At 36.3% G+C, this 19,810-nt stretch overlaps 1 protein-coding gene across 3 annotated transcripts in view; it reads left to right on the top strand.

The window, feature by feature from the left end:
- The window catches only part of CSMD3 (CUB and Sushi multiple domains 3), a 1,313,655-nt gene that overhangs the window by 525,985 nt on the left and 767,860 nt on the right, over positions 1 to 19,810 (top strand). For 2 of the 3 annotated variants that reach the window (XM_006018073.3, XM_006018072.3), the window contains one exon: positions 15,388 to 15,465. The exons of the other annotated variant lie outside the window; for it this stretch is intronic. In XM_006018073.3, coding sequence (XP_006018135.1) covers positions 15,388 to 15,465 — 78 coding nt within the window. The remainder of the gene's footprint in view (positions 1 to 15,387; positions 15,466 to 19,810) is intronic. 3 annotated transcript variants of the gene reach the window in all.

Raw genomic sequence — 19,810 nt, 5'->3', positions numbered from 1 at the left:
ATTCTAGCCTGAAATCTACCACAACACACAGGGTCAAATGCTCAGTTAGTATAAACTAAAGTAGCTGCAGTTGCTTCAGTAACACTAAATGTATCTACACTACCTGTGGTTCTAGCCCTCCAATGCTGAAAGACATTCTGTACTCATGATTAGAGTATTTGATAAAATGTAAGGAATGGGTATTTCTTGTCAATTGAATTATAGCATAAAGTTAATTGTTAAATACAGAAAGCCACAGCCCATTCATTCGTATTTACATGGGTGTGAAACTGAAGTAATTTCAGGGAATTTCCTGGTGTGAATGAGTATAATTAGCCACAGTGGCTATGTACAAGTTTACTTGAAAACATCATTGGCCAAAAAAGAAAGGGTGAAAAAGGGTGAAAATCAAATCAAGAAACGGTACTCAAGAGGATGATCAGTCTATTATTTACAGAAGTATTTGCTGTAACAAATGTTGAGCATAGCAATTCTGAAGTTATATATATGCAATTCACTTTACCCACTGTATGTAATCACTACATGATAGAATGTCCTTCCTACATCTCTTTCACTGTCTTTCCTTCTCCAACCTTTACTTTTGAGCTATCACATCTTTAAAGAGCATTTAAATTATGTATTATATTATCTTACTGTGTTAAACGCCCCTGAAACTTATCTAAACCAGTTTTGAAACAGATAAGCTAAGTACCATCTCTTTATTTAGATAATATTAGATAATAAAATATATTCTTATATAATTTAATTTAAAGCAATGACAAATAGCTCTTTTTAGGATTGGGCCCCCACTGTACTGGGCATGTACAGATAAAATTGGTCACTGCCCTAAAGCATTTACTAAATAGCCAAAACTTTTTTCCTTTTTTTTATGTGCAGAGAGGTTCAGTTAGTGATAGGCAGTCTTCTGCTTCTGCCCATGTTAAAGGATGTCCTTTAACTTTCTGCTAAAGTCTTCTGCTTTAGCCCATGTTAAAGGATCTTGGTTCCTCTGGCATGCTTTTCTAATATGTTAGTGTATAGCATTCAATACATACCTGAAGAAAATCATAATAATGTATCAACATATTCATTAAATTTTCTAGGTTTTTCTCTTTGGCTGATGACTTTCCACAAAACAGGAAGTGTAGTTCATTACATGTTTATGTTATTTAGTGATAGAGGCTGGATATATATATCATGTTCACATATCAGTTTTAATTTGTTAATAGACATATACAGAGCATAGACATGTGAGATCCATCATGATGGAATAAACAATAGCATTCTTGTGCTTATCTCAAAGATATAACCAAAAACTTTTGAGGAAAAGTAAGGAACTAAACCTTCATGCGTTTTGTCACAAGCCAACAGTAATAGATGGGTAAGTTATTCTATAACTCTTCCCTATGAAGTATCCTGTACCTTCCACTCAGATATTTGATGGTAGCCAGAGGATATGGGACTAAATGGGCCACTCAAGTAGTCCTGCATTGTAATTCTTCCTTCACATGAAACTGCTTAGAAAGAACCTATCAATAAAGCTGTGTGATTTTCCTTTGATACCTCATTCTTGTTTGACAGACGTTAACCAAAGTTAGTTCCTCTGCAGTAAATGGTAATATTCTCTATTACTGGAGGTAATTCAAGTGAAAAATTATGTTCCTGATTCAAAAAACTATGCAACAGTGATACACAGTTAGTAAAGTAAAACTTAAATACTCATTCTCAGAATGGGTATTTCAAACTGTGATTATATACTCCAGTAAAGTGCAAAGTACATTTCCCTGCCTCTGGCCTGACATCAATACTGGGATCGTGACCATCTGTTGCTTAAATAAGAGGGACTGACAGGAAGAACATTTCCTGGTAGTTAATGATCAAATAGAATTTATCTATTTTTTACCTTTCTCCCATTAAGGCATTATTGTGAGTTACATATAGTCTGGTGTTTATGTAATTGGTAGTGCTCAAAAACAATAAAATGTAAAGGTAATCCTTCAGAGATGAATTCAATGAGAACTTTGTTATTGGCAATAGTAGGATCAAACCTTTCAAGACAGTTGATATTTGGCTTTAGACTGTTATTGATACTGAATGCTAGGTAGAGTAAAAGGGGTTTATCATGGTCTTCAAGAGCTTTGTTTATATGATTAAGGATTTTCAGGATCAGGACCTAAATCTGTAACAATATTGTTAGAATATGGGGTTTTTGTTTGTTTGTTTGTTTTTTTTTCCTTATATATATAACTAACTTTTCCACAAGAGGACATTCAGTAGATCTAATCTATCTGGGATTCAGTAAAGTATTGACACTATTGCATGTAAGGAACCATTTGTTGAACTGTAGAAATGAAAGATTAGTTCAAGAATTATTTGAGGCATGGGGAAGCTCAAGGAGAGATAAAAATGGGTCTTTCTAAAAGAGAAAGTATGGAAATTCTCCAAGAGTGGAATCTTATTAAATAATTTCATTAATGCATTTGGCACAAAAAGTAGGAATGTGGTAATGAAATTTGATGATGGCACCAATTTGGGAGGTTATCATCAATACAGAATAGGATGGGATATCATTCAGGAAGAATCGGATGACCTTGAGGTCTAGAGTAATAGAAATGGAATTAAATTAAATAGTATTAGCTGCCAGGTCATGTGCTTAGGAGTTAATAGTGAGAACGTCTGCTGTAAACCTAGGAACTCATCAGTTAGAAATTCCAGAAGTGGGTAAAGACCTAGGTGTCAATCACAGAATGATTAGGGGTCATCAATATGATGCAGGTATGAAAAGAGCAAATGCAATCATAGGATATATCAGGCGGGGTATTATGATCAAAGATAGGAAAGTATTGATGTCATCATATGAGGCATTAATGTGGTCTTATCTGGAACATAATGTACAATTCTGGTCCCCCATTTTACAGAATGATAGAAGAGATCTCAAGAGAACATCTAACCCATCCTGAGGCAGAATTCATTTACCTAAATCATTTCTAACCAATGTTGTCTAAACTGATCTTAAAAACCTCTGAATATGGAAATTCCACAAGCTCATAAGATAACTTCCGTAGGAAGGTGAACTCAGAGTAGAACAAGTTAATAGAAAGAATACAAGCACGGTCAGGAAAATATAGAATCTATTTAATGAGAGAAGATTGAAAGAGCATTGCTTGTTTAACCAAGAAAACCAAGAAAGCAATCTAGGAATACATTAAGGGGCTAAACATAAGTGACAGAAAACAATGCGTTTAGTCTGAAAGGCAAGGTAGGCAAGGTAAGAACAAATAGGTATGAAATGGCTGTCGGAAAAAAAAATAGGCTGGAAATTTAAAAGAGGGTTTCTATCCATTAGAGCGGTGGGGTTCTAGAAGAACCTTGCTTTAGGAGTAGATAGAGCAAATAACCCTAACTATTTTCTAATGGAGCTTGATCGGTTAATGAAAACAAATATATGATGTGGGGGTCAGTGATAACAGGGGAATGGACTAACTCAGGAGGTCCCCACCAATCCTACGTGCCTGTGGAATAATGAAGTTGGGCTTAGAAAAATGGACCTGTCTTCTTTCCCCTGGACTGTAGTAGCTTGAAGCACTAAATCACTAATGCTCAGTAGAGCTTCTTAAGGACAAAGCAATACAGTATCTTAAATATTTTGTTTTCCTCAGGTGCCGAAGAATCAGAAAATCACTAATCAAATTTATTCCTACTCCCTGTAAGTAATTTAATTAAATGCTTAGAATTTGGTCATAAGCAAAAAAGGGTTTTTGGGTAAATCTGATATCTTTTATTAGACCAACTCAGATAGTTGGAAAAATTATTCTTAGCAAGCTTTCAGGTTTAAATACCCTTCATCAGGCTGAGGAGGCATCTACAATTTGTGTGTGCTCCAAGATGAATTCCATTCAGGAAGAACACACACCAACTGTAGATGAGTCCTCAGCCTGATGGAGGCTATTTAAACCCAAAAGCTTGCTAAGAAGAACTTTTCCATCTATTTGAATTGGGCTAATAATGGATGAGATAATAGAATGTGCATTTATGCTCAATTTTTGATTGTTTTTCAAAAAAAAACCCAAAAAACAAAACTATAGGGGACTGGATTCAGAAAAGGAAAAAAAAAATTAAATTGTATGTAGTAGCAAGGCAAAAGGTTAGTCTTTAATTTAGTCTGTCTTAATTGGGATCCAGCTTTATTAGTGTAAGATAACAATATGTCTACAAAAATCTTTCTATTTAGAAGATATCCATTCCTTTTTTCATAATTTTTGTGTGTGTAAAACCATTTGTCTATGAGACCCACCCTAGTCATATCTTAATTTTTGAGCAATTATTTATTTGACAACATTTAGCATAATCTAAGGTTTGTCAGTTTTGCTGATCTTGATAGAAAATAGGATGCGAGTTTCGCAAGAGCTGAAGGGTTTGGGGAGCTTCCAGTTTAGAGGAACCATCTGAAAAAATATTTTTGTTTTGATACCAATTCCAAATGTCCTGTGATCTTGAAACCCTATTCTTAGTTTTCACCTATCATCCCTCTACATTCACAAAAAACGGTTAGAGCCAGAAGTAATCAACAGGTACACAGTGCAAGGGAGTACTGGACTTGACTCTTCCCTTGTCCTCACCCAATTCACCCACCTATATGTGGGATGTTGTAAACCGCTACTGTTTAGGTTAACCAACAAATTCTATGCCTGGCCATTCCTGGAGCTATGTAAAGAGGAAGTGATGTAGATTGCATGCCATCTCTTGCTTTGGACTCTGTTTTTAGTCTTTTTGATCCCCCTCAATCTTATTTACTGCCTGCACATTAAATTTTAGTAGATCTTTTCAGTATTATTCAGGGTTATTGCTTTAGGTATGCAGTAGTGTTCTTCAGATTCATGTTGGCCTTTATTTTCCCATCCATTTCTGTGTTAAGGCTTAATTCAGTCAAGGTGCTTAGTCTTATGGGCGAGTAATGGATACAAGTAAAAGGACAAATTTACACAATGTGGATCTACCTTCCCTTTTTTCTTAATTCCAAAAGTAACAATTGTTGCAGACACATAAACTGAATCCAGGTAGTCACTGGTATTTTAAGCATCATATCATGTATACCAGTTCTGAGTGACTTTGGGGAGTCTTGGCTACTCTAATATTCAGAGTTCATGAAGAAGAACAAATGAACAAATGAAGAAAAATACCCTAGGCACAGCTGTTGGCACTCTAGGCACAGTGTAGGCACAGCTGTTAGAAAGAAGTACAAGACACTGGTAAGGCAGGCCCCTGCCACACATTACAGTTCTTAATCATGCCTTAAGTTGTGACCCAGTCACACATTCAATCAGTTATGGTATGATAAAGTGAGGAATAAGCCACAAAGTCATTCCATAAAAAAATATGTAATAACTTTCTGACTGGTTTCTATCATGTGATTAATTCAATGTGTGGGCAGGTGCTCCCCAGTGCCTGGGAGCCTTGTTAGTTGATGGGGTTTGCAGCTGCAGGAAAATATGGTGCACCTCCGTGAGCCCTGTCAGCTGGGGAAGAACATAGTGTACAAGCCCCATCACCTGAGGGCTCCCAGCCTAAGGGACACATGGGTTCCCCTTGTACTTTCAATAAGGCATGATGGGATCTGATGCTGGATCCCACAATCACACCTTCTGCCATGCATGCATGGCATGGCAGGAGAAACAATTGTGTGGATCTGCACACAGTTACCTGCACATCTGGCAGGAGCCTTATAAAAGAACAACTTAAATGTAGATGGAAACCCACCACAGTTAACTTGTAGAACTCATTACCACAGGATTTTGTAGAGGTAGACAGTATAGACAGGTTCAAAAGAGGATTAGACTAATGCATGGATAATTGATCCATTAATAGGTATTAAACAGAGTAATGAAAGATATATTCTTTGTCATCTCTAAACCAATGATGGTAGATGTCAGGAGGGTGTGACAGGGCATAGATACCTCTGCATATAAGCTGTTCATATGTTTCCCTCTAAAGCATCTGCTCCTGCCACTGTCAGAGATAGGATACTGAACTAGATAGACTATTGGTCTGACCCAATATGGCATTTCTTATGATCTTATACAGCAGAGTACCTTTAGAAGCTTGTCAAAACTTGTTCCTATATTATAACTTGATTCACCTAATGCTATGGAATCCATTTGAAAAAAAATATATTAAGCCATATAAGTTATATATATATACACACACACCCCCACACACACACCCCATAATTTTATATTCTTTGAGCATGTCACAGTCCTTGCTTCTCCTTATAACACTTACCTAAGGTGGGACATTGCTATTATATCCTACAGAAGGGGAATTTAGGTGAAAAAGAATTTTATTCACTCCAGGTAACACAGGGAGTCTGAGACAAAACAAGAAATTCAACCTTCTACTTCCAAGTCACAGATTACTGTTCTAACAACAGAACTAGCTTTCCCTCAAGTCAGTGTTAGTTGGTTTTATCCTTATATACTTTCATTTTAGGGAATATCTTCACTGTTTTCAAATAAGAGAGAGAGAGAGAGAGAGAGAGAGAGAGAGAGAGTGTGTGTGTGTGTGTGTGTGTGTGTGTGTGTGTGTGTGGCGGGGGAGGGGAGGGTGTTGTTTGCTTGTTTTTTGCTATTTGGAAAATTGACAGTTTTCAAGTGTGATGCTTGTTCCTGATTTACCTTATTATAAACTATTACTGCTATCCTACATTATAAAATAGGTTTCTATCCTCCACAGTCCAGATAACTAGATCATCTGACTTTTGCTGAAGAACTGAAGAGCTAAGCTATTTCGCTAATTAATGAAATGATCAATCTGTTCATCAGATAGGCTCAGAGAAATAACTTTCTTGTTAACAGTACAGTTTTACATACTGCTAGGAACACACACACAAAAATGGCTCAGATAAGAAGTCCCACTGACTTTAAGAAGCAGTCATCCAAAGTTGACCAGACCACAATATTTTCTAGAGTTTTCCTAGTATACATTTCATTGAGTTTGTATACTGACTTGGTGCCTATTATCCTTTCATATTGTTTAGGAAAAATGTATATGGACAATTTTGTTAAAGTTTTTTTAACTGTTATATATTTCTTAAGATCCTTTTCTTAGTAACAGTACAATAGTCCACTTCTAATAACATACTATATTTATGTGCAACTATACATTGTCAGGATTCATTTAATATATAGCAAGAACAACTTTTTATTTTTTAATTTTTAACTAGCCTTAGAGATTGCTGTTGTGGTTATGTTTTTAAAGTTGACATGAATTAATAAGTTATAGTTATTTATTGCCTATTATTACCATAACATGTTATCAACTGTATTCTGTGCACTTATTCTTGATAATGTAAGGGGTTTATCATCTGTAATGTTCATATTTCAAAAATAGGTCACAGTTTTCCATGTTTAATTATGGTGATTACTTTCATACTTGCTATTTTTTTGACATTTTTGGCCTTATTTTCCCTCTATGACTCATGCTCTTTTATCTTAACTGTAGTTTTGCTTTAATGTAAATATTTTTATTAATATATTATCAATATAACCCAGCAAAAACAATTTACCATTAACTTAATTACATATTATGTTACAGAAAAACCTATGCAAGCATAAAAGTTTTTGGTTTTGTTTCCTTTGTTTTAAAAAGGCCTCTCCCCCCCCCCCCCCCGCCCCAATTTACATACATTTCATATACATGTAACAGATGAAAGAAGTAGATTTGTTTTTAAATCTGATAAACCTCCTGCGTATGTTGTTTATGTATTGACCTAAGCATAGAAGTGTGCCTTTATATAAAGTCTTTAAATATAATATTTCAGTCTTTAGTTCAGGTACATCTGTAGATCTATCACTTTTGTACATTTCCGGTCATAATTAAGTTGATCTATATCAACTAAAACAAAGTCATAGTTGGTATAGCTCCAGTTGTATTTTGCAGAACTCATTTTTTCAGTATAGGATAGAGAACAAGTTTGTGTGGAATTTCCCTCTGCCCCCTTTTACAGTGAATCACTACGATATATTTAAGCAAAATAAGATCTGAAATAGTCATTTAAAACTTCACATTATATTATATATAGCAAATGTCATGTCATTCAGCCCTATTCATGTCATTTAGCCATGTCATCCAGCCCTACCTAGGGTGGGAAAAGCTTCTATTGATTTATGCCTGCATAGTCATTTACAGCATGCCACGATAAGTCAATAGTGGCATAAAATGCTACTTTGCATATATGGTACCATTTTATAGCCACTTTGCATTGATATAGTTGAATAAAAAGGTGCAAAGCAACAGACCAGAACTCTTGTAGATGAGGGCTGTATGAGAATTAGAAAGCATTAGTCAATTGTTGGAGGGATATATTCTTTCATTTGAATGTGGTGATGTTACATTATTATAAAATGAAATTCTCCTTTATATCTTACGTATGGAACTTTCATGACTGTACTCACACAGAAAGGTCTGTGTTTGCTTTTTTGAAATTAAAAAAAAAGAAGTGTAGGAGGCTACATTTACAGCAAGTGGGATCTCTAGATCACTGTATCCATACTTGTAATATTTAAGGTTTATATGGACTATGCCACACCCTATTTCTTGCTTTTTTTCTTAAATTGTGATCAATTTAAGGGCTCAGTCAAAGGTCCCCAGGCTTCCTGCCACATGAATGTCCCCCTCCCTCATTTTACTGCTTGCCCAGCTCCACTCCTGCTGCAATGACTGTGTATGGTTATTACCTCCCCCCAACCCTAGCTGTACCACACACCTGTGTGAGCACCTTCTTCACCCTCACCCTTTACCAGCTCCACTCTGAGTGCACCACATCACTCTACCCGTTGGGGTGGGAGCTGAATGCAGAAGCAGGAGGAGTGAGGGGAAGCAGGGGTAATAGGGGGTGTCTCATTGAAGCAGGAGCCCAGGGGCTACAATTTAGGCCCATACAGATGACTAGTTGGACAGTCCTGATGTCTGTGATACTATAATTCTACCATATTACCCTGAGATCATTAAAACAAAATCATGGGCAAACACTAAATTATTCTGTTGACAAACCAGTCTCTTTCTTCTACAAAACTATATCTTTTTAAACCAGGACTTCAGTATATTTTCATGCATTATGGAAAGATTGTGGTGCAATGCATGTATTGTGTAATTTCTTTTTATTTAACCATTTTTTAACCTAAAGAGTCAAGATTGTTATTGCTGATTGTTAGTTTAAATGCAACTTGAATCATATTCATATGTCTGTTGAAGACTGATTCAAGAATATCAGAAAGTCTGTTCCCAATCCTAGACAATGTTTTCTGGTAACATTAAACATCATAAATATATCAGACTCCCACCATTCAGGCAAGTTTGCTTTTACTGGTATGTTAACTGGGAAGCAGATCAGGATCATAGGAAAGTAAGAATGGACGGGACATCAGATCATCTAGTCAAGACAGGATCATCCTTAACTAAGCCATCCCATTCAAGTGTCTGTCTAACCTGCTCTTAAAAATTTCCAGCAGTGGAGATTCCACACCCTCTCTAGGTAGCTTCTTCCACTGCTTCAGCACCTTCATTATCAAAAACTTCTGCTTAATCTCCTAAATTTCTTCTGCTGCAGCTTGAGGCCCATTGCTCTTAGCCTTGTCCCCTATAGCCACAGGTAAAAAGTTATCTCCATCCCCCTTATAATTACTTTTCAGGTATCTTAAGACTGTTTTCAAATCCCCCCTCAGTCTTCTCTCCTTCAGACTAAACAGTCTTAATTATTTCAGCCTTTCCCCATAAGTCATGTTTCTCAGGTCTCTAAGCATTTCTTTTGCTCTGTACTGGACTCTTTCCAATCTGTCTACATTTTTCCTGGAGCATGGGACCTAAAACTGGACACAGTTTTGGTGGGGTCTCACTGATGCTGATTAGAGGGGAAGAATCATTCTGATTTTCAGGAGATACTCCTGCTAATACAGTCCAGTATGCTGTTGGCTTTTTTTGAATCAACAGCACACTCTTGGCTCATATTCATGTTCTGGTCCATTGTACTCTCCAGATCCTTCTCTGCAGTACCTCAGCCTAGCCAATCATTCCCTTGTCTGTATCTGCGCATACAGTGATTCCAGCTCAAGTGTTTGTTGAATTTCATCTGATTGATTTCAAACAATTTCCATTTATCCAGGTCATTCTAGATCCTACTTCTGCCCTCCTAAGTGTCTGCAACTCCACCCAACTTGGTGTCACCTGCAAATTTGCTAAGCCTGTAGTAATCTGCATCATGGTTCCTTCCTCCTCTGGGAGGGACAGCACATTCTGCTGTAGCCTAATAACTAGAGCATGGTGTGTGCCTGGTTGCACTGGTGCTATTATGCTGTCCCCATTTCCCTTTCCTCTCTCTGTCCACATTCACCTGTGGGAAGTAGTGGCCACATTGTGGCTGCCTTCAGCTCAGCTCCTCACTGCCAGCCACTGTGTGGGTAGCTAAGGCAGAGAAATGCATGAGGTGAAGTGGGGTCTCTTCCTGCCATAAGTACTGGCTCCAAATAAGTATTTTAAGCAACCTGAGTATTTACATTTTTCCCTATAATAAGCATAAGAAACATATGCTTATTTTAGATAAAATTGACATGGATTTGTGTAGTCTGTATTCTGTGTAATCATCTCTTCGCCTATAACACACCAGAATTTCTGGAGGCTATTACTTGCCACTTATCCAATTGTAATACTGGAATTTGCCAGAGTAACTAGCACTCATTGTAAGTCATTGTGAGCCTGATTGATATAATCTAAATGGACAATTTCCTAGGCTAAGTTTCCATTTGGATGTCTAAAAAGCAGAATAAAATCTGTCCTAATATGCTCATTTATATATGATATAGATCTTATAGGATGTTAAAAACATTTTGAAAGCACCTTATTTTCTGTCAAATTGTATGAGTATTATATATATTATAGACCTTCTATTGCATTATCCTTATTAGTGTCATTCTAACAACGCAGTGTCTTGCTATGAAATCAAGGAAAAGGAAGGATGACACTGCAAATAACTGCTAAGCCTATTTTTGCCTTTAGGTCCTTAGTGTTGCAGAGCACAAGCATAACACAACATGTAGCTGCTTCTCTCCATTCCTTACAGAGAGCTCAAGTACCCTGCCAAATTACTCAGGTCGGGCACTGGGGATATATTGCCCTTAGTTGCTTTGGCTTATTAGCATGAAAGTTAATTTGTGCTAATGAGCTTGAGGTAGTGACAGTACAAAATAAACTTGATGTGAAAATTTTGTTTTAGAATATGTTGACCTTTATATCAATGATAATTAAGATAATATTTTTAAAAAGTTCTTCTAATAAGATTTGGAGTGGAATGTGTAATTGGCTAGCCTAGTGCTGCTGTATTGATGCCTTCTAAGTGACAAAGCTTAACTTGGCTAAAATGTCTTTGAGCTGAAACCAAATAGATAACAGCTCAGGATGATTTGTTGACCAAAAAAAAATTAATAAATACCACTTTGACTATATTTTGAAAGTACACATAGGAGGAAGGAAAGTACACATAGGAGGAAGGAAAAGTATACATAGGAGGAAGGAAAATGCAGGCACTAGATTTATAATCTGAGTGTGCAGTACTCATCACAACAAGCAGATATACTGTACTCAAACTCCCTTTTGTAGCCTCAACCCAGTCCAACATCCTTCAGGCCACATGCTTTCCTTATTTTGTCATTGCAGCTAAAATAATCTCTCATATATTGTGGGAAAGCATGCACTCACTTGGAAGGGATGGAATATGTCATATAGTCCCTAATCACCCCACACAGTATCAGTGCCAGTCACTGAGCATTCAGAATTTGTGCATGGCTAAGTATGAGCTATTAAAATCTCCTTAGTATTCAGTTCCTGCCCTATCATGAGTTGTGTGTCCAAATATCATTTGCTCAAGCTTGCAGAACTTTTGACCATAATCCCCAGTTCCCAATCCTTAAAATGGGAATAATAGTACTTCCCCTCTCACCAGTTTACTTCATAAGGAAGAAATTATTTTTATGTGGCATTCAGGATAGTGGTGTGCACTGAAGGAATAGCTGTTTTATTAACTGCATTAAAGCCTATTAATATCCCTTCATAATATGACAAGATACTGGACAAATTCTGATCTCAGATATATCACTATAAATTTGGAGTACCTCTAATATTGACTTTAAAGGTGTTTTTCAGGACTTAGAATGGTGTGACTAGCTCTGTGTGGAATATATTTTGCACGTGTGTGTGCATGGGATGCACATTTTAGTGTGTGTGGATATTTAAACCAAGTATGGTTTTACAACTAGCTCGTAGTTCACCAGTTATTTGCTAAAGGGATACATAGGAAAACATTCTCAAAGCTCAGCAACTACGAAAGCAAATTCCTTAAAAAGTCAAAAAGAAATTACTCCTTGTGGATCATCTCTCTTAGGGGACTGCATGCCACTTACTCTCTCAGTAGCAAGAAAAGGCCTTAGAAAACTGATTATATACTTGCAAAAATTTCTTAAGGGGCTGAATAATGCCAGCAGCCAAGATACTCTCATAAGCATTTGAAATTTAACTGCCTTCCTGTTACTTTTAATTCCTCCAAACACTACTTCCTTCCTCTGATCAAAACTATCATTATAAAGAAGTCATATGGTTCTTACAAATATGGTGATTGGATCCGAAAAATGGGAGGGGAAAGGATGGGGGGATATTTGAAATGCTTGTCACTTACACTAATTTGATCATTAGTGATAAAATAATGAATATTTGTCCTCATATCTCAAAGTTTGAAATTCACCCTAGAATGTAAGGTCTTCCACTGTGGAAGACCTTGTCATTGTATTTGTGGATGGGTGTGGAAGAGTAGTCACACATGCAGGATATCCACACAAGCCCAAAACTGAAGAGGCAAGAGCTGAGAAAAATGCTGGGAAAGGACCAGGAGAAGATGCTAGGCGGTACCAGATTTATATTGGTGCAGATACTGTGTCTTGGAATTCATACAAAAGGCCATGGAGAGGAAGCACTGCTATTCTAACCACACTGCCTATCTTGATTTGATGGGAAAGTTATAGCTTCATTCTCCTTGCCTTGCACAGAGCACACTGGGCAAAGATTTTGTCATTGTGTTGGAATTAATTTTGTCCAAAATAGCTGGAGAATTTTTCCCAGGTACTCAGACAGTGATTGGATGTTACCTACTCCATTTTTACAATTTTTGTCTTGTGTTAAAGGGCAAAATGTGTTAGAGGGTTCCTAAACACAGAGAAAATAGTGTTCCCCTGACAAATATAAATGTTCTTGACTATTTAAGAATATATTTGATAGAATCATAAACTATCACCTTGTGTTTCTTAGGTTACTTGGATACTTTTTTCTCTTATAACTCTTGTAACTTTCATGCCTAATGATGATGATAATTAGTACTGTAAAATGTTTAGCTATCTTGTTTCCTCTACTTACTCTTTCTTCTTGCATAGGAAGTTTAATGGCTGCCTAGAATGTTCCTTCATTATAGATGAATCGTTCATCTGCTCTGATTACTTCTCCCCAGTCTAGCTATTTAATGTTTAAGTTGTTCAGTCATCATCTTCAGTATTCCTATGCAGACAATATACAGCTCTCTCTGCTGTTTGGGTTTCAAATATGATGCAGTCATTCTTTAAAATATCAAGGATGAAATTTGCCCAGAGTCAAAATAAACATATTAAGTATTGTTTAGGTGGCACATTTTTGCAGCTTTGGTGTAGTGTTGTAGAATATATCACAGATAACACAGACAACTTTATTATTTGCCTTCAAGAAAGCTACTGCCCGCTGTGTTCTGCTTCTTTCACTTTTTTTATTTCTTTTGTCCTTTTCTACTTTTTGAGTTCTCTGTTTTTCTATGACTCCCTTTATCCTCTCTCTTCTGTTTCAAATGTGTGTTGACACAGTATGCCTCCCCAGAATTAATTGGTTCTATCAAAAAGATATACAACCCTAATAAAAAGGCTTTTCCAAAGCTAACTCTGCCAGGGAAAGAAAAAAAAATGTTTGGTCATCTTCCACAATACACTTTGAAAACAGACATATTCAAGAGAGAGTTGCTGAGAACATTTTAAGTTGTTAATGAAAATATCTCAGTTGAAGACAGTGCAGTAGAGAGGTCTGCTTCCATTCTTAAATGAAATGGCATTGTTACTGGTGTCATGATACTCCCTGGTAGGTAAGTATATACACCATAGAACTATCAGATTTAGAATTTAGAGTTCTTACTTAGGAAAGATCAGACATGAATTTGAATAGTAAATTAAACCCCCGTATTTCCTGAATAGATTTGGGTTCTTCTATGTTAGATTTAACATCAGAAATAAGGTGGTATTTTAAAATAGTTGACTAGAGGGGCTGTGCTGCATTTTTTGGAACATAAAGATCATTTGAGCTCCCACATCTTTTCAAATATCATTGATATATCAGAGTTGCAGAAGAATTACTTATAAAGTATTCAAGATGATAAAACCCATCTTCAATATATATACTTTTGTAATATTTACATTATAAGATGGTAATTTCTAGGTGTCATTTTGGATACATTTTTTTTCCTCTAGGAAATGGACTTCATTTTAGTTGTAGTGAATGAAATATGCTAACACACAATATGATGATACTTACTGTTTTTGTAGAGCCATTGTGGAATATTTACAGCTGGAACAGTATCCTGGGTACTAGCCTGAATTTGGGTCCATATGAATGCACCCTTGTATCTATGAGGTGCCTTTTGACTTGAGTTTTAGGATAAAGGTTTGGCTTCAGTTTGCTTTTGGATATGTTGTGGAGAATACACATTTAAGAAAGATCAGTGGTCCTGCCAATGGAAAAAAATATAAAGAAATTACAAGCTTTACACAAACAGATTCAGCCCATAATAATAAGGGGATCCTCTTAAAAGCGCACTGCTTTTTTATTAATATTAGACAATATAAGAGGGATAAGGAAAAATTGGGAATAAAAAAAGTTAAGATCTACAATAGGGAAAATACTGTTGAAAGCTGACTGTTTTTCAACACTGTTGTGCCTCTCTGCTTGGTTATTTGTTTTCCAGGTTTTATAATTGATCAGTAAAGGTCTATACAACCATTTATGGTGAATGGGAACTACACTCTTTAATCTTTATTTTTGTTTTGTATACATTGGAACAATAAAGAGTTACATCTACAAAACTCATTGATTTCCTGTATTTTACACACAGTCTGATCCAGTGACTTACCCTTTGTGTAAAGAATATTTCTTTTGATGTGTCTTTTGCTATGGATACCAATACTACCTCATTAGATAGCAGAAACTCTAACTTGCGTACATCCATGATAACATTTATCAATTGCAATGAAATCTTTTAGACTGTATTACCTGATACATGTTTTTGTTTGTTTTCTTAACTAGTGAAAAAGGCCATAGATTTTAAATCTAGAGGATTTAAATTGTTTCCAGGGAAAGACAACAGCAACAAGTTTTCTATCTGTGAGTGTACTCCTTTTTGTTACTTTTTCTAGTGCAAGAGTGAAGTTTGTGCTGTCTGTGTTGTTTGTGTTTTTCCACAATTGTTTATGTATTTCTAATAGTTTAAGTGGCTTAATTATCTGCAATCTGCATGGTGAATTTTAAAGTGTGGTTCTACTCAGAAAAGTGGCTTTCTGTAAAAGTTGCATTAAGGGGTTCTGTGTAATTGATGTGCCCATGATTTCAGACCAGATACACTGTTTGCAACTAAAAACAATTTAGACTAACAGCCCTACAAAATTCAAGGGAATGAAGATTATATATATAAATTTTGTTTCATGTCCTCATTTGTACTAGGTGTTCTGCATGTCAACGTGCACCCTTGATTATGAATGTGCAACCACATTATTTTCTTTAAGCGATATCCTCCATGTGTGCTCCAAAATCTCTTTTCCTTTATCATTTTACAAACATGTAAAAAAAATTACCTGTGGGACATGGTAAACTATTTTGGGGCAGCCCATTCCTTGAAGGTGCATATATACTCAACTCCGACTGAAGAAAGTGGGTGTTGAGGTCAAGACCTTGATTATGTCACAAGGAGTCAAATCCAGTTAATTCAATCCTTGCTGTATTGACTCTGAAAGACTAAAAATATTGAAAGGCCCATAGTAGAACTTATCTATTTTTTAACATTATGCAAATATGACTTAATTTTTTTTCTCCAGAACATATCTTCAGAAGGTTTGTTGTGTAAGAAGGTACCATTTTTACAGGGTTACTTTTCAGACTAGAACCACACTTTAAATGTTTCAGTAATTGGTTAAATAAAGATGAGCTATATACACAGGTGTCCATGTATACTACATTTCATGATTGTTCATGGTGGGGTGGGGGAAGATTCATTGATTTTGTGTGCTTCTGTATGCACCATCAGCAGGGTATGTTTGCATCATGTTCCCCTCAGATAGCAGTCTTGGGGGTATTTTCCAAGATTTAGCATGGCAGAGACTTTCCTGAAGAAAATGCATTTCAATGCAATGTCCCATTGTAGCTTTTTAAATTGTCGACATATAAGTCATGAATTATTAGGTGAAAGCATGACAAAGTGGCAAATCCCCATAGCATTTACAAAGTGAAAACAATAAAGCAAGTCAAGCTTCTCTGCAGCGTGCTATGATAGTTTTACAGTATTGCCAGATTTAATATATGTATAAACAGTATCACCTAAAGTTATGGAAACTATTTCTTCTGTAGCTTGAGCATGTAGCTTTTCTTTTTTTTTCTCCCTTTTTTTCCACTTATTTTCAGGGTGATAGTTGGCTGGAGAGCTGGAAGGTTATAAAACATGAAACGTAGGCCTCTGGCACATGTTTATTTAAAGGTACAATGGAACCCAATCCTGATCCCCAAAATCACACCTTTTACCATACCACACATGCACAGCAGGAAGTGTTATCTGGGAACTGGAGATTAGGTACCAGTTGTGCCTTTTTTGCTTGCCTGTGAAGAATGGGCCCAGGATCATGACTCTAAACTACAGGGTTTCAAATTCATGAGCCTGGGCTCCCCTTGCACCAGGAGGTTGAAAGCTGAGTGCTGGCAAGTCAGGGTCTGGGGCCAACAATCAGCTGATTGTGAGCTCTAGACAAGGACTGCACCGGGGCCTTGAAACAGTTCTGTACAGTCCAGGCTTGCGGACAACAATTAGCTGATTGTTATCTGTGGAAGGAGCTGACAATCACTGATTACTGGCCACAGCCCCTGACAGCAGCAGGCCTATTAGAAACATCAGTGTAGCCCCTGGCGAGATTGTCAGCCCTGGCCTGGACCTGCTCTATGTTCAGTTTAAGGTGTCGGACTTTCTTATGGCTGGTTTGCCATCTTATGATGCTTTACGTTGGGAGCACATATGGCACCTTTGCCATTTATGCTGTGATTAACACATTCATTGCAGCATAAATACACTGAGCATAAATATACTCAGTAAACAAAACCAATCCTGTTGGGCAGAGAACAATATGGAAACTTTTATAATGGAGATTAATAATAAAATGGTTGACAAAACAGAATGTGATGCTACAAATGCATTTTTTAGATAACAAAAAGCTTCCATTTCTATATCACCCCAACTGATGTATTATCATTATCTTGTAATAACTGATAGTTATTGTAAGACTACCTTTAAGATTTCTAGATACCATTAATCCATCAGTAGCTAGGAGCTTCAGGATATTCTAGTGTATTTAATATAAAATCTTTATAGCAGTAATGTTCTACATATTAAATATTTTGTGGATGTTCATATAAAATTTAAATCCTTGGTGGTGGTAATCATCCAGTATTCAAAATAGATAATCCAAATGAGTAGCACCCTTACAAATGGATGATAAAGTTTGATTGCTTTAAACCTGTCAAATCAATCCTGTCAAAGGTAAATATTGTGCCACTAGATTCTAAGGTAAAATTCCTGGGAGACATCAGTGGGAACACTTCACACAGGATGCAGTCCTTTAAAATGAAAAACTGTCACTTTACTTCCCTCTGGTTCAACAAAACAGGTTCCTTAAATACCTGTTGTTTAAAATACCATAAATGCATGCCTATCTTAAATTACTGTCATGCATTCTGTATGCCTCAGGAAACCATTATCCTCAGGGAGTGTTTGTGGGTGTTGTGTTTTAACCATTTTAGTTCTCCCGAATATACCAGATATACAGTGTAATTGGTTAACTTCCTTTCATCTATAAATAGTAGTCAATGCTTTTACAGTTGTTTGAAACTAGGAATAATTGTATAACTTTACCTTTTCATCCTGCTAATACTTAAGAAAATAATTATCTTTAAGTACTAGAAGTCATTAGGATCATTCATATAAAAAGCAAAATTAAACACCTGCATAGGTGTTTGCACTTTGAGGCCATAATTACCGTTATGATATTCCAGGGTTTTATAAATAGGCATTGGAAATGGCTTTCAGTGTGGATTCTGGGTTTCCAGTCCTCTCTCAGACCTAGGATTGCTTCTCCTATGCTGTACCACTGTTTACACTGTAGTTTCCATCAAAACTGGTCATATGGAATTACAGGAAGAGGAGAATCAGTGAAGGAGTTGCTTTTTTATGACGAAAACTATCATGTTTAATGGGTTATAGTGCTTTATACCTATTGTACAAAGGCTTCAAATTTAGCTGCCCATCTGTTTTTGTCAAAGCAGTTAAGCATGTTGAGTAATATCTAGGAGAGAGGTGGAGTTATAAATGTTTTGTGATATGGGACCAAAGTTAGGAGACTCAGCTTAATAAGTCTTACCTTAGAACTGTTTTTGTTCTGAATTCTAAATGTGGTGTGTACATATTATTTTAATTGTGCCATTTTAATTATTTTATTGACATTTTTCATTTGGTATAATCTTTCAGAATTTTCTGAATGAATGTAAAATACAACCATGTATTATAATGTAAAATTCCATTTCACTGTGTGTATTTAAGCATTCAACATTTTAGTGAAGATGACTGAGCAGGAATTTTTTTCAGCTTTTTATTTTCAGTAAAAAAGTTTAGAATCTAATTAATCTACCTTTGTGAAATGAGTGCAGAGTGTGCTTTTTTCATAAATATTCACCCTATTACCAGTTCCAGAATACAAGACTAAAATATTCTGTTTTAAACACTGGAAGACAAAGTACAACAAAATAGAAGTGCTGCAGTTTAAACAGAATTTTAGTCTGTTTTATTCACTTCAGCAGAGCAGAAAAAAAGTCCTTGCAGCTACCTAAATATATAGTGCTGTCCTCAAAACATTGCATAATCCAGTCAAAGTCTGGCACGGCATGCTAATTACTTACTGAAAACTGCTGCCAGTGGTGCTTGCAGGCAGCAACATAAAAAACTTCTGGCCACAACTTTAATAAACATTTTAACCGCAATAACTTTAAATGACAACTACTCAGCTGTAGATTCAAGCTGTTTCCTTGCCTCACCTACAAACACAATCCCATACAAAGAACCAGGATCACCCGTAAGAGTGTCATTGCTTACACACAGTGGTAAAGTCCCAGTCTGTGTACACTGACCCCTTGGTGCTTCCATATTTTTCAAACCCCATCATAGACTTTGGGTCCATATATCAAGATACATGAAGTATTCCAACAAGGATTATCACCAGAAGTTGTGACTGACAAATTCCTCCAAGTGTTGTATATAACCAGTAATATACCCCTTCTAACAATAGCAATAAATCACTTTCCTAGGGGTGACACCTTAGCACCACACTCACAAAACCGTAACTTTCTCAGAGGCAAGCTAGAAGGAAGAAGTGTGGAATATGTGCCCCTTAGCTGATAAGTTGCTGATGCGAAATTCTTT

This window comes from Alligator sinensis, unplaced genomic scaffold (genome assembly GCF_000455745.1).
Source record: "Alligator sinensis unplaced genomic scaffold, ASM45574v1 scaffold112_1, whole genome shotgun sequence".
Classification (NCBI taxonomy): domain Eukaryota; kingdom Metazoa; phylum Chordata; order Crocodylia; family Alligatoridae; genus Alligator; species Alligator sinensis.
The sequence above is the reverse complement of the archived record's forward strand: the minus strand, read 5'-3'. Positions and strand labels throughout refer to the sequence as shown.